This window comes from Equus przewalskii, chromosome 13 (genome assembly GCF_037783145.1).
Source record: "Equus przewalskii isolate Varuska chromosome 13, EquPr2, whole genome shotgun sequence".
In the NCBI taxonomy this organism is placed as follows: domain Eukaryota; kingdom Metazoa; phylum Chordata; class Mammalia; order Perissodactyla; family Equidae; genus Equus; species Equus przewalskii.
In genome coordinates this window covers 37,581,956-37,598,289 of record NC_091843.1, presented here as the reverse complement: position 1 = coordinate 37,598,289, position 16,334 = coordinate 37,581,956, and the positions used below count along the sequence as shown (strand labels likewise).

At 36.3% G+C, this 16,334-nt stretch overlaps 1 protein-coding gene across 2 annotated transcripts in view; it reads left to right on the top strand.

The window, feature by feature from the left end:
- Nucleotides 1-16,334, top strand: part of PKD2L2 (polycystin 2 like 2, transient receptor potential cation channel) — a 40,055-nt gene that overhangs the window by 3,280 nt on the left and 20,441 nt on the right. For both annotated transcript variants that reach the window (XM_008513810.2, XM_070570925.1), the window contains exons 4-8: nucleotides 1,183-1,439; nucleotides 6,681-6,902; nucleotides 10,727-10,955; nucleotides 12,279-12,449; nucleotides 12,749-12,930. In XM_008513810.2, the coding sequence (XP_008512032.2) occupies nucleotides 1,183-1,439; nucleotides 6,681-6,902; nucleotides 10,727-10,955; nucleotides 12,279-12,449; nucleotides 12,749-12,930 (1,061 nt within the window). The remainder of the gene's footprint in view (nucleotides 1-1,182; nucleotides 1,440-6,680; nucleotides 6,903-10,726; nucleotides 10,956-12,278; nucleotides 12,450-12,748; nucleotides 12,931-16,334) is intronic.

The following is a 16,334-nucleotide window of genomic DNA, read 5'->3' as shown; positions in this document are numbered from 1 at the left end:
TTGCCCATAAACTGAAATATATGTGATTTTGGTGTACAATCCTGTACTGTCTGTATGTGTGTTACAGTACTATACAGTATATAATAAAGAGTACATATACAAAATATAATTTTATAGTGTTTTTAATTACTAAGAGAATCATTCCTTCAGCATTGGAACAGATTGTTTTTTCCATTACCCTTAGCAAGATGCTCATATTATGAGGAAAGATCAGTTAAGGGAACAGCAATTTGAGGTATCCCATGTCACAAACATTGGGGTATGCAAGGAAGAGGAAGGGAAGGCTTTCCGGAGGTGATGACGATTCAGTTGAGTTTTAAAGGATGAATAATGGAAGCGCATTCTAGGAAGGATAAACAATATGTGCTATAAGTAATTCTACATATCAAGCTATGTTTGGCATTATAGGCATATGGAAGATGAGGTATAAAAGGCCAAACTATGAATTGGACAGAGGTTAAATCATGAATGCCACGCTAGGAATTTGAAATTTATCAGGGAGACAAGGTCATTTCCTGAGAGTGAAAGGGGAAGTGAAGTATAAGATGAAGGCTAATAGAGGTCATTGGTTTAGGCCAGACGAAATGTGAAAGAGTGATACGAAATTTTCCCTGAAAGAAGAAGTGGAATTCACCCTGCTTCTTTTTTATTGTGCTGTCTTCAGGTATGTACATGGCCAATGGCAAAGAAGACAAAGGCAGGAAAGAAAAAAATGAACCCTGGGTTTGGGATCTCTTAGAAGAAGCAGATAGGGGCAGAGCCAGGAGTAGCAGTCACCTCCACCAGAGTTGTGGAGTAAGAGGGACACAGACAACTCTAAAGTGAAGTCATGATTTGTGGCATGATCTGTTCTGATACTCATGTATTGGGGGATGATTTTCAGTATACCCCTCATAAGGAGAAGGCTTATGCGATTAAATGAGTTAATACTTGTAAAGTGCTTAAAGCAGTACGTAGTGCATACTAAGTGCTCAGTGTTAACCATCTTCATTATCATCATCATCATCATCATCATCATTACCATTAATATTAATGCTGGCTTGGTCAGTAATTTAATTTTCATACTCATCCTCAAAATCACTGATTTTTATACTCTTATGGATAACATAATGACTGTAGATTCTGTTTTACAGTTGATAATGAAAATATTTTTCCCCATAACATTTATCTTTCTCTATGAAGTTTATGGAAGGACCCCTTTTGGAAGGTCTGTACTGGGACTCATGGTACAATAGCGAGAAGTTGTATGATTTAAAGAACAGCAGTCGCATCTACTATGAGAACATACTTTTAGGAGTCCCCAGAGTCCGTCAACTAAAAGTCCGCAATAACACATGCAAGGTCTATTCATCTTTTCAGTCTTTGATGAGTGAATGTTATGACAGATACACTTCTGGAAATGAAGACCTGTCTGAGTTTGGCCTTAAACAGGATACTGAGTAAGTAGTATAAAATTATACATAACTTTTTCTAGCAGCTTAAACAATTGTGAAAATGTGTATTTTCCAAATGATACCAGTAGGCATCTGGCTGGTAAGAAGACTGTTTAGATGATAGTATCAAAGAATACTCAGAGATGCAATGTTTAGAAAAGGAAGAGTGAAACTGTTATTTTTTTGTTTACCAAAGGCTGGAAAGTGTTTTCTTTTTTTCTGACTGTGGTATATGAAGTGCTAAGTCGTATTGCACACAAGGCAAAGTGTCCAGTTTTGCTTTTACAATACTCAGCTTTTCTGGCTCTGGCCAGACTCCCTCAAACCCATCCCAAATGTTCCTGGGGTTCCCTAAGGAGTGTCTTAGGTGTGCCCTGCTGCTTTCCTCCTTTCTCACTCTGCCTTAGAATCAGAAGATTCTGTTGTTGGCCATTACTAAAAAGGGGTAGTTAGTCTCCAGTGGCACTGCATCTGATGATGCCTCCCAAAGATATTATGGCTGCTGTTCTCCAAAGTGCCTGAGGCTCATGCCAGTGTAGACTCATGTCTACACTTTATATTCAAAATGCGAAAGCCCAAAGCCACTGACACTGCCTCCCCTTAACACAGAAGCTTCTGGTATAATTGCTTTTAGGGTCCTATGAAAATCATAGGGGACAGAAAATAAACCTGTTTTTAAAACTTAATGTTTTCAAAGTGATACAAATTTTTATAAAAGTCCACCCTTTCCTACTCATAATTCCCACTCCAGGAGCTGCCACTTTTAGCCCTTTTAGTCATTTCTTCTGGTATATACGTTCTATTTCTAAATAACATGTTTATAGTGCTATTACTTGATTTTACAGTTGTATATATCTATTTTCTCTGTCATGGAAGGTATCTGTCATGTATCCTTCTCCTACCACTCCCTCTACACACGCTCTTCCTGTTCCTCTTAGCCTGTAGTTAAACCATAGTTTTTGTTAATCATTAGTCAATGTTTATATTATAAATATGAACAATGATTACATTTCCTTTCTTGAACAACCTCCCTTGTATCCCCAGGATTAATCATTGCCTTGTGATTTTTGTTGACTAATTTTTCTTTGTATGAGTTTTTGAGTGTCCTTGAGGGCAACATAGTGCTCGTATAATTCTTACAAATCTAATAAATTGATAAGTATAGTGACATATTAAACATTACAGTATAGTCATGTGTTACATAGTGCCATTTTAGTTAACAATGGACCACATATACAATGGTGGTCTCATTAGATTATTATGGAGCTGAAAAATTTCTATCGCCTAGTGATGTCATAGCCATCATGGCACAACACATTACTCATGTGTTTGTGGTGATGCTGGTGTAAATAAACCTACTGCGCTGCCAGTTGTAGAAAAGCATAGCACATAAAATTATGTACAGTACATAATACTTGATAATAAACAACTGTTACTGGCTTATGTATTTACTATACTATACTTTTAATCATTATTTTAGAGTGTACCCTTTCTACTTATAAAAAAGAGTTTACTGTAAAACAGTATGTTGTGTTATGCCAGCAGCAGCCTTGCACCTCTCATGTTCACTGCCTCTCTTGATTGCATCATTTTCTCTTGTGCTTGATTTAATCTTGTGTTGTTTTGTTCATCATGGCCCCTAAGCATACAAAATGTACTGCTAATGTTGCCAGTAGGAGACCACATCAAGTGATTGACTTGGAAGTGAAATTAAAAGTGATTAAGGACTACGAAGGTGGAAAGTCAGTGATGCTTATTGCTCACCAGTCGGTCATGTCCCATTCCACTGTAGCTACAATCTTGAAGAACAAGAACAAAGTGACGGAAGCTGTTAAAGGGTCTGCTTCACTGAAGGCAATGAGACTAACAAAAATTTGAGAAGGGCCTATATCAGACTCGGAGAAACTTCTAATGATCTGGGTTGAAGAGCAGACACAGAAGCCTATCCCTCTTGGTGCCGTGATGATCAAAGCCAAAGCAAAAAGCTTGTTTGTGATGTCGAAAGAAGAGGCTGTACCCAACTACAATGTTGAATTTACCACTAGCTGTGGGTGGTTTAAATGATTCCAGAATTGTTATTCAACACATAACATGAAAGTGAGTGGTGAGCCTGTGAGTGCTGATGTGAAAGCAGCTGAAGGATTTTTGGAAACTCTAGATAAGCTGATTGTGGAGGAAAATTATTTGCCAGAGCAAATATTCAATATGGATGAAAACTCCCTATTCTGGAAATAGATGCCTGAGAGGACTTTCATGTATAAGGAGGCCAAGTCAATGCCAGATTTCAAGACTTTTAAGGACAGGATAACAGTCTTTCTTGGAGGGGCAATGTTGCAGGCTACAAATTGAAACTCTTTGTGATCTGGCACAATGGGAACCCCAGGACCTTCAAGCATATCAGTAAGCACACATTGCCAGCATACTACAGAGCAATAAGATGTCACGGACGACCCACCTCCTCTTCCAAGATGCCCTTCTGAATTTCTGTGCCAGCAAAATGGAGAAGTACTGTTTGGAAAATAACGTACCTGTCAAGATTTGCTTATTGTTGATGATACTCCCAGACATCCCCCTTTATTGGTGATCTTCATCCCAATATTGAAGCTGTATTTCTCCCTCCAAATACCACCTCTTTGATCCAACCAATAGATGAAGGAGTTATAGCAGCTTTTAAGGCCTACTACTTGAGGAGGACCTTTGCCCAGGCTATTGCTGGAACTGAGAAAGATACTGATGCAATTCTGGAAGGATTACAATATCTATGACTGCATCAAGAACCTTGCATGGGCTTGTGGTGATGACACCAAGGAGTGTATGAATGACCTCTGGAGGAACACCTTCAAGAGTTTTGTCTATGACTTCAAAGGATTTAGCAAGGATGAGGAGGTTTCAAAACTTAACAAGGCTTCAGTTGAGACAGCAAACAACTTTAACTTGGGTGTGAGTGAGAATAACATTGAAGAGCTCCTAGAGATAGTTCCTGAGGAATTAACTAATAAGGAATTGTTGGAACTGGAACAGGAATGCAGAGCTGAAAAAGAGGCAAGAGAAAAGAAAACTGCAGAAAAAGAAGAAGAGCCCTTAACAAGGACTTCAATAAGCTCCTTAAAAAGTTTGAAAACATGGACCCCAACACCAAAAGGTTTTCATTAATAGGGAGGAATGTTCATGGTGCATTATCTGCTTACAAGCAAATCTATGATGAAAAAAAGAAAGAAGCCAAGCAAACCACCATGGACATATTTCTGAAAAGAGTGATACCTTCTCAAGAGTCTCAGGCAGGTCCTTCAGGAGGTATTCCAGAAGAAGCCATTGTTGTTATAGGAGATGACAGTTCCATATGTGTTATTGACCCTGAAGACTTTCCAGTGGGACAAGATGTGGAGGTGGAAGACAGTGATATTAATGATTTTGACCCTGTTTGTGCCTAGGCTAATGTGTGTGTTTGTGTCTTAGTCTTTCACAAAAAAGTTTAAAAAGTAAAAAAAATTGAAAATGTCAAAAACAGAAAAAAGCTTATAGACTAAGGATGTAAAGAAAGAAAATGTTTATGTACAATGTGTTTGTTTTAAGGTAAGTGTTATTATGAAAGAATTGAAAAGTTAAAAAAATTTAAAAGTTTATGAAGTAAAAAATTTACAGAGCTAAGCTTAGTTTATTGTTGAGGAAAGAAAAAATTTTTTATAAATGTAGCCTAAGTATACAGTGTTTATAAAGTCTACAGTAGTGTACGGAAATGTCTAGGGCTTCACATTCACTCCACTCACTCACTGACTGCCCCAGAGCAGCCTCCAGTCCTGCAAGCTCCATTCCTGGTAAGTGCCCTGTGCGGGTGTACCATTTTTTATCTTTTATACTGTATTTTTAGTGTACCTTTTCTATGTTTAGATATGTTTAGATATACAAATACTTACCATTGTGCTACAATCACCTGCAGTATTCAGTACAGTAACCTGCTGTCCAGGTTTGTAGCCTAAGAGCAATAGGCTACTCCATATAGCCCAGGTGTGTAGTAGGCTATAGGCTATTTAGGTATGTGTGAGTATTCTGTGATGTTCACATAATGACAAAATCACCTAATGACATGTTTCTCACAAGTATCCCCGTCTTTAAGTGACACATGGCTGTACTGTACACTATTTCTCTTTCAATGAAAAATTACAAGCTAAATCAATTATTTAATTACACATTTTAAATTGGAATCTCAAGACTAATCTGTTGGGCATTCTAATATTCCATATTCTCATAACAACTACAAATAATGTAAATACCAAAATTAACACTATGGATTTGGAATTGTAATACCTGTTACTCCCTAACAACTAATTTGTGCTTGTTTGTCTATCTAAAATGTAGCATTCATTAATTAAAAACATTATCAAAAATTGGAAGTAGGAGAGTGTTGGTGTAACATGTTCTTGTTTCAGTTTAACAATCATGCAGGAAACACTCAAAAGTACATCTAGGGAATTTTCATTAAATATGAGATTTTTTTCTTAGTGGTGTCACTTTTTCCCCCCTCTGCTGAAAACAAAACATAGTGTTATCAATAGAAAAATGAGTTTAAGAGTGCATCTTTGTATAATTGTTCAAATCTGTTTTGGAGAGATGGAATAGGGACTGAAATGATAAATCAAGGCTTTAGTTTTTGATATCCCATAATTTAAAAGGAGAATGGAAACAAAATTTAATTATATACATTTTACTTTCATTTATGTACTTTCATTAAAATAAGATACCTATATAACAGTATAGACATTGTAACAAAGGTTTTATTTATTGGGCATTTATGAAAGGTATATGACCTTTAGAAGACAAACTATGAACACCTTTTTTTCCTGTGTAGAGACAGGTATTTCTGATTCAAAACCCCTGATATTCTTGTCCTACTCAAAGACTAAATATCTCATGAGACAACAGAGACAATGTTAAAGAAAAAAATCAGTCATTACTTTCTAGATTTTAAGTTCCCTGAGGCGACAGATGGATTTTTTAAAGTTGTTTCTCATAGCATCTAGTCCAGTGTGTTGCCCACGATAAACACTAACAAATGAAAATGTGTTAAATCTTAATCCTTTTAATTTAATCTTTAACTCATTGTCTTGCTTCAAAATTACTATAATACTATGAACTTAGTACTACTTCTTTTTTGTACTTCTACTTTTGAACCAAAAATTAGCTTAAATTCTTAGACTACTTCTCAGTCAGGCTTTCTCATATCTCCATTATTCTTTTTATATCCATCAGATGGACATACTCTGCTCCTCGTACCAACTCCCCTTGGCACTGGGGATTTGTTGGTGTTTACCAAAACGGGGGATATATGTTCACTTTATCAAAATTGAAATCTGAAACCAAAACCAAGTTCATTAACCTTCGACTGAACAGCTGGATCACAAGAGGGACTAGAGTTATTTTTATTGATTTTTCATTATACAATGCTAATGTAAATCTGTTTTGCATCATCAGGTGAGTGACTCAAAACCTCTTTATTAGTATATTGAATTTAAAAAGCATTCAGAGCCCTCATTAGGGTTTCCAGTTTGTGCATATTTGTATGAACATTAAAATCATAAGCTTCAATATAAATATAATGTAGTTCTGCCAATAACGAAAAAGAAAGTAAAGCAACATCATATTCAGTGTTTTGTTATTTCAGAATATATTCAAGAATATGAAGAATTACATACAATATGTTAGTTTTATGTTACTTAAGGATATATTGTTTGATTTCTTGTCATTCTGCAGTTGCACAGATCTAACATTTGTTTCGATGATTTCTTCCTCTAAATCAGATCATTCAAATCTGTCGATTTCCTTTCAGAATGAGCTTCTTTAAAGTTATTAATTTTAGTCTCAAGAATGAACAATTTAAATTTCAAACAAATATAACAGTAGCCAGCATCCTAGAAATGAATAGATTCTGTGGTGATTTGCAAAAATGGCCCCAATTCTTTACATCTTTGCCATGTAAACTTGCAGTGCCCTGCCGTCCAAGGAAGGGTGCACTGCCCCAGCCCTTGTGCTCAACCATGTGACTCGCTTTGGTCAATGAGATGTTAGCAGACATGATACAACCAGAAGCTTGAAATGGGTTTGGACATTAAAACTTGCTCTCTTGCACTCTGCCATTGCATAAGAAGGATGTGCCTGGGCTAACTTGTTGGACCCAGGAGGAGGATGAAAAACCACCTCTCCTGAGGTAGAGGAGGAGAGAGAATCAACCAAAGAAAAAAAATTCTTCCCATTAGTCTGATTACCTTAGGTCATCTGCCTAACCTGGACCACATAATTGGCTTAGGCCTGGGTTCTGGAATCAAATACTGGCAAAGGAAATAGGATTACCATGATTAGATCTGTCTGGGGATTGAACAAGCATCCTCTAGTAATCTGAGAATGGGTGGATGCCTGATACACTTCTGCTAGAAGAAGGAATGGGATAATGACCTCTAGACAGGCAAACAATGTGTCCACTACAATTTCAGTGAGCCACTTTCCTCTCATGAGTCTTAGAGTTTTACTCTGAATGGAATGTGGAATTGGCATTTATTCTGATTAGGGGACTTTGCCTTGAGCAACAGTGACAGTGAAACATAACCATGGCCTTTAAAATTTGTAAAACTGAATAAATCAAATGAATTACCTTAAGTAGCCAATGGACATTATACTTTTATTTTATAGTTCTTTTCTTTCAGGAATCAGAGATTTTAACCAACATTATTCACTCTTCCCAATAGTCTTAATCAGGATAAAGTGAAGAATACAAATCATTTCTATGTCCTAAATAAGAGTAAAAATACTGGGGTGACTGGCTTAAAGTCATATGAAAGATGCCTTGTTATACTAGATTAAGTTCAGATTTCTTGTCTCTAGGTTTTATGCTTATTCTCTGTTACCTTTTAAAATGTTATTGTTTAGAAACGTAGCAGATTTTGAGACTGTTAACTGGTTGTGTATCTAATCAGTAGTTGTATGGAAGCATATTGTTTCCGCTAAGACCGTATCCTGGTGGTCTAGTGGTTAAGAGTTGGCAATCTCACTGCCGCAGCCCAGTTAGTTTCCCCGTCAGGGAACCACATCACCCATCTGTTGGTTGTCTTACTGTGGTGGCTGCTGTTGCTGTGATACTGAAAGCTGTGCCACCAGTATTTCAAATACCAACAGGGTCACCCATGGTGGACAGGTTTGAGCAGAGCTTCCAGACTAGACAGACTAGGAAGAAGGACCTGGCCACCCACTTCATAAACACAGCCATGATAAACCCTATGAATAGCAGTCGTGTATTTTCTGATAAAATTACAGGTGAGAAAATGTTGCAAAAATACCAGGCAGGTTCCACTCTGCTGTACACAGAGTCTCTAGGAGTCAGAATCGACTCCACAGCACTAACAACAGAAGAACTTATCCACCTATTTTCCTTTTTGTACATGTATCTGGCAAACTAAACTGAATGCTGTTCTTTTTCTCCCTTTTTATTAGTCTACACTTCAAATCAAAATATTGAGTTTCTTTCACTTCACTCACTTCTCCAACATTGCATACCTACTATGTGCAAGGTGAAACAAATAGTTCTGTTTTCTGTTTGTTACTTGGTTGTTTTGGTTTTGTTTTTTTGGCAGCACCTTATTCCAGTACCAGTAAGATTTGCTAATATCTTTAGGTAAGAATAATTACATTGTGACATTGTGCTAGAGATGCTGGTTCCTTAAATTATTGCCAATTCTTTTTTTTTTAATTATTGAGGCCACATTGGTTTATAACATTATATAAATTTCAGGTGTGCATCATTGTATTTTGACTTCTGTATAGACTGCATTGTGTTCACCACCAAAGTCTAGTTGCCATCACTGTACATGTGCCCCTTTACTCCTCTTGCCCTCCTCTTGCCCTCTTGCCTTCTGGTAACCACCAATCTGTTCTCCATATGGATGTGGTTCTTTGTTTATCTTCTACATATGAATGAAGCCACATGGTAAATATCTTTCTCTGTCTGACTTTGTTCACTTAGCATAATACCCTCAAGGTCCATCCATGGTGTTGCAAATGGCAGGATTTTGTCTTTTTTTAATGCCTTTTCTTTATGGCTGTATTCCATTATATGTATAAACCACATCTTCTTTATCCATTCATCCATTGATGGGCACTTAGATTGCTTCCAAGTCTTGGCTATTGTAAATAATGCTGCAATGAACATAGGGATGCAGATATCTTTTTAAATTAGTGTTTTTGTGTTCTTTGGATAAATACCCAGAAGTGGAATAGCTGGATCATATGGTAGTTCTATTCTTAATTTTTTGAGGAATCTCCATACTGTTTTCCTTAGTGGTTGCACCAATTTACATTCCCACCAGCAGTGTACAAGTGTTCCTTTTTCTCCATATCCTCTCTAACACTTGTCATTTCTTATCTTTTTAATAATAGCCATTCTGATGGGTGTAAGGTCATATGTTATTATGGTTTTGATTTGCATTTCCCTAATAATTTGTGATGTTGAACATCTTTTCATGTGCCTCTTGGCCATCAGTATATCTTCTTTGGAAAAATGTCCATTCAGATCCTCTGCCCATTTTTTGATTGGGTTATTTGGTTTTTGGTTGTTGAGTTGTATGAGTAAGTTACTACCAATCTTAATTATCTGAAGTTGTGGAGAACACTGGAAATACAGTGAACAACTTCAAAATCTTTTTATATTTAGTGTTGGAATTAATTTCTACATTTCTATTTGCATATAGATCTTTGTATCCAACATCCAGTGCCTAAAGTAAACAGAAAAGATTTGCTTTGGTAGAATATGTGACTTGACATTTAAAAGCAAGAAGTATCTCTAATAAGCTAAAGAGGGAAACCATATTTCCCTCCTCTGAAATATTCAAGAATTATATATTTTGGGGGGAGTCCTGACTAATAATAGTAACTAACAGTATAGCATTTTCTTGAACATCATCTCATTCTCTGTGGAGATAAATTAGTATGTCCAGTTATGAACGAGCAATCTAAATACAGACTAGAACAAATGTCTGCCTAAAATCACATCTTACTTTATCATATACATAAGTCTTTGACCACTGTGAATATTCAGAGTACAAAAAAAGTGAAGAAGCCATTAAAAAATAAGTAAATCCACTAGAAACTTTTAAAATTGAACCCACGATCCCAAGAAAACATATTTTGTACAAAATAACTGATTATCATTAAAGTACACACCATCACTGATTAGAAATTTCACATTGAATTAGATACTGAAATGTAAATGCTTGAAATGCATAGTTACTTTCACAAACCTTATTTTACAGATTGGTGGCAGAATTCCCTGCAACTGGAGGCATACTTACTTCATGGCAGTTTTACTCTGTGAAGCTCCTCAGATATGTTAGCTACTATGATTATTTTATTGCTTCCTGTGAAATCACATTTTGTATTTTTCTTATTGTCTTCACAACACAAGAAATCAAAAATATAAGTGAATTTAAGTATGCCTATTTCAAAAGTATTTGGAACTGGCTAGAATTGCTACTTTTGGCAGTAAGTATATATATATTCACATGTATGGTTGAATGGAAACACATCTCAACCCACCGATGAGGGAGGTGTGAAAGCAGAATTTTCTATTCATCTGGGACTTACTTTAATAGCTGCAAGTATCAGTCATAAAATGAACTGTCATAGTAAATATTAATGGTATACCTCCAAAAGGAACAAGTTTTTTTTCTGATTTGGTCCTTGGGAGAATCAGCAGCATAAACCTAGAGGAATAGGTGATTCCATAGGTATTATGATTTAATGTACACAGTAAGTAGGTCTCCCTGCCCCCACTCAAAAATGCGTTCCTTACAGAGCCTCATGTTAAAACTCATGGATCTTTTTGGGCAAGGTCCTTTAAAATGTACTCTTATATGTTGCCTAAATCTGCTTTCCTTCTCACTCTGAGTTTTGAAAGGATAGGCAAAAGACAAGCTTAGGCAGGATGCTGAAGGGAGAGGAGGTTCGAACAGCCAGAAGGTAGCTTGTGGGCACAGAGGACACCAGGATTGGGGAGATAGTCCCTGAAAGAAACTCCAAAGACTGCCAGTTTTGGTCACTGGAACATACTGAAATAAACAGAGATGTAGGCAGGGCAGGACAAATGGTAAGAGCTTGGTTTTAGGAATGATGAACAAACATTTCTGGCTCATACAATCTGATCTTTCACCCTTATTGGCCCTTAGTTACAGCCAATCCAGTATATAAGCTGTGTTTCCCAAAACCAGATTGAAAATTTCTCAGAGTCAGAAAGTGTGCCATCTACCTCTCTGGTTTCCCCAATGATGTTTAACAGAGCATTTAAGTGTTTAACTATTGAGTATTCAGGCAAGGGAAATCACAGGAAAATTTTCTTGACAGTTACAAAGCTCTGATACCTAAGATAATCTGGTTCTGAAATTCTTTTCTAAAAGAGTTGTTAAAGGGATCTAAAAGGGTTTATTTTTTGGAACTGTAAAGTTTTTTTTCTTATAGTGTTACGTGGTGGAAAATATTAAACTTTTAGGCATACATGGAGCAGAAACCCTTATGGCCTAGTCAGAATTATATAATCATTTTATACATTTGTGCTTTATGACTCAAAGAAACAAGCAAGCAGGTAGATTAGGATGACCAGGCGATCAATATTTTTCTACTTTTATGATAATTATACTACCTTAAACTTCTGTAAGTTGAGGCTTACTTCCATTTATGTAAAAGCCTATGTCTTATCTCTCCTTCCCTTTTTGTTGAACTTTTGGTGAACTTTTTCATGTGTTTCTTCATAGGCTGCAGGAGATTTAGAGAAATAATCTCTAATTTAATCCTTCTTACTTTCCCATTTAGTTGTGTTTTGTGGCTGTTTTCCTCAACTCATACTGTATTATACAAGTTTTTCTCTTACTTGGAAAGCTGTTAAAAAATACTGAAGAATATTCAGACTTCTATTTTCTTGCATACTGGCACATTTATTACAACAATATAATTGCTATTACTATCTTCTTTGCATGGATAAAGGTATTTATATTTTATTATACTAGATAAACAGACTAGATATAATATTTTATTATATTACGTACCAAAGTGGGAACTTAAACTACAAAGTCATGAAAAAACAAAAGGATATTCTTAACTGTAAAGTAATATTAAAGGTAGTTTGTCCTTGTAACGATTGCTGGTGAATCCCCAAACACCCCTGACTACCGTTAAGCACTTCCTTTAATTTAAAGTAGATTTTTCTGAAATTAACTTAACTTACTCTAAGTAATTGTAATCTATAATATTCTCCTGTTTCAATTAACTTTGTTCTCTTGCAGATATTCAAATTCATAAGCTTTAATAAGACGATGTCTCAGCTGTCATCAACCTTGTCTCGCTGTATCAAAGACATAGTAGGATTTGCCATCATGTTTTTTATAATATTCTTTGCTTACGCCCAGTTAGGATTTCTTGTTTTTGGATCACAAGTTGATGACTTTTCCACTTTTCACAATTCCATGTAAGCTCTTAGGATAAAGATCATTATATTTTCCAGTTTATAACCCAAAAAATTATGGAAAGCCTATGATAAGTAGTAAGATGAGCTTTAATAAATTTAAACTTGGTTTGATATTTTCACTGATGGCTGTCACAGTCGAAGTACAGTTAGGCATTGAAAGATCCAAATGGGTGGTGATACCCATTTTTTAAGTTTACTAAGTCAAGTTAGAAAAATAAATAATTTTTCATTTTTCACTAGAAGTGAAAATTTTACCTAAGATAAAAGAAACTGGTTCCATGTCTCTGTACTATTTATTCTCTGGGCAAAAGAAATCTTATTGTTTTCCTTAGAGGGCTCTTTAGATTCCTTTTACTGATATTGACCTGGTTGTCCTTTGCTGATCTGGCAAACCTGTGTTTTAAAAATATTTTTATACCCATAAAACAGTCAGCAGGCAACAAACTTACAGAACTGATTAGGTAGAATCCCTAGGAAAGTATTTAGGCTTTACTTTAAAAGTGAATAATTTTAATAAGTTTACTCTCCTTTTTGGGTAAGAAGAGCAAGTTCTGTTTGTATAAGAAAATTATGAAGTCTAAAATATCAGTTCTCAAAATGTGTTCTGTGGAATTGAGACCAAGATTGTCTGGGGGGAAGTGGCTTCATATTTAAGTAAGTTTGGGAAATTTGCAACGCATAGTCATATATGGCTCTGAGAAAAACTGCAGTAACTTTCCTAATTTTAGTTTAGAATTCCCCAAACTTATTTCATGATACTTTGACTCAATTTGGAGGAAAGTCTGGTCTAAAGAAATGTCTTAGGTTGCCCTTTTTCACCATCCACATCTAAATAATTGAAGTACCAATTGTATGAAATTTAACATTTTTCTGAAATAACTCTACTAAATCAGTAGTGGAAAGAAGAGTGGTAGGAACCAGGAGGACATAATTCTACTTTCCTATTCTGCCACTAGCTGTTTAGCTTTTCTAGACCTTAATTTCTTTATCTGTAAATGAAGAGACTGGATCCAGTCACTCCCAAAGGTCCTTTCCAACTTTAAACGACCTATATTTTGAGAAGCCTAATCAGCTTATCCTGAGTGAATAAATGTTTGCAGTCCCAACAACTTCTTGGTCCTTTCCTAGGACCTTAATTCAAGTGTTTCTTAATAATGAAATTTAGTAGTCTTAGGGGCCGGCCCAGTGGCGCAGCAGTTAAGTTCGCATGTTCCACTTCTCAGCAGCCCAGGGTTTGCCAGTTTGGATCTTGGGTGTGGGCATGGCACCGCTTGGCAAGCCATGCTGTGGTAGCCATCCCACATATAAAGTAGAGGAAGATGGGCATGGATGTTAGCTCAGGGCCAGTCTTCCTCAGCAAAAAAAGAGGAGGACTGGCAGTAGTTAGCTCAGGGCTAACCTTCCTCAAAAAAAAAGAAATTTAGTAGTCTTAGACATTGAATATAAGTGTAATAATTTACAGAACCTTGGAATAACCTTGAATAGTGGGAGGAAAGGACATAGAAGGCACAGAATAAGCAGGTAGAAAACTTTGCAATGGATGAATGAGGGGATTTGTGCTTTTGGTAATGATGTGCTATGTTATTTGAACCAACCTCCTCTTCAAGACAATTTAAAAAGCTAGTTGAAATGTAAGAAACATTGAAGAACTAACAAAAAAGTGAGTAATGCCTGGGCCAAAATCAGAAGGCAAGAACCCAGAGAAGTAAGTCCAAGCACCCAAACCTAGTTTTGCACTGAAGGCTTTTTTCTTTTTGTTTTAGGTTGGTAAGGAATTTTTTTATGGTGGTAAAATACACATAACATAAAATTTACCATCTTAACCATTTTCTAAGTGTACAGTTCAGTGATATTAAGTACTTTCCTGTTATGCAACCATCACCACCATCCATCTCCAGAACTCTTTTTATCTTGCAAAACTGAAACTCTGTACCCATTAAATAAGAACTCTCTATTTCCCCCCTTACCCCAGCCCCTGGCAACCACCGTCTGCTTTTTGTCTCTATGATTTTGATTACTCTAGGTACCTAGGAGAATCATACAGTATCTTTTTGTGACTGATTTATTCCACTTGCATAATGTCTTCAAGATTCAACAATGTGGTAGAATATGTCAGAATTTTCTTCTTTTTTGAGGCTGAATAATATTCCATTGTGTGTATATACCACATTTTCTTTATCCATTCATCTGTCAGTGGGCACTTGGGTTGCTTCCACATTTTAGCTATTGTGAATAATGCTGCTGTGAGAACATGGGTGTACAAATATCTCCTTGAGATCTTGCTTTCAATTCTTTTGCATAGAATTACTCGATCATATGGGAATTCTATTTTGAATTTTTTGAGGAACTGCCATACTGTTTTCCACAGTAGCTGTACCATTCTACATTCCCATCAGCAGTGTTCAAGGGTTTCAGTTTCTTTACATCCTCATCAACACTTTTTCTGGGCTTTTTTTTTTTTATAGTAGCTATCCTAATGGGTGTGAGGTGCTATCTGATTGTGGTTTTGATTTGCATTTCACTAATGATTAGTGATATTGAGTATCTTTTCATGTGCTTATGCATGGTTGTCCCCTTGATGGTGTCCCACAGGTCCCTTAGACTCTGTTCACTTTTCTTCAATCATTTTTCTGTTCCTTGTCCTATTTTCAAGTTTGCTGATTTTTTCTTCTGCCTGTTCAGATCTTCCTTTGAATCCCTCTAGTGAATTTTCATTTTAGTTATTGTACTTTTTAGCTCTAGAATTTCTTTTTAGGTTTTCTATCTCTTTAGTGATATTTCAATTTTGTTCATACATTGTTTTCTTGACTTTCTCCATGCCTTCTTTTAGTTCTTTTAGCATCTTTAAGATGGTTGTTTTAAAGTCTTTGTCTTGCAGGTCTGCCACCTGATCTTTCTTGGGGATAGTCTCTATTGGTTTTTTTTTTTCCTTTGAATGGCCGTACTTCCCTGTTTCTTTGTATGTCTTGTCATTTTTTTGTGGAAAAGTGGACATTTAAATGTAATGATGTGATAATTGTGGAAATTAGATTCTTTCCCTTCTCCAGGGTTTGCTGTTTTTTGTTTTTGATTGTTATAGACTGTCTCCAAGCTGACGATCAGCCTGAGGTGTAAACTTACGGTCTTCTCAGGTCTTTTCTCAGCCTGTGCCTTCTTTGGGTATGTATGGTGACTTTCTAATTTCCTCCATTTATGCAGTTGCTTTTGAATGTCCTGGTCTTTAATGTCTGGCTCCCAAAAGGAGAATAAAAGAAAAATGAAGGAAGAGGAAAGGGCACTGACACTTTAAATTCCAAGGACGTTGCTTCAGTCAGAGGGGAAGGGGCTTGCAGCAAAGGCTGGGGAGCCACACACAGGCCTCTGTGAGCAGAAGCAGCAGTCAGCAATCAAAACACAGACCACTG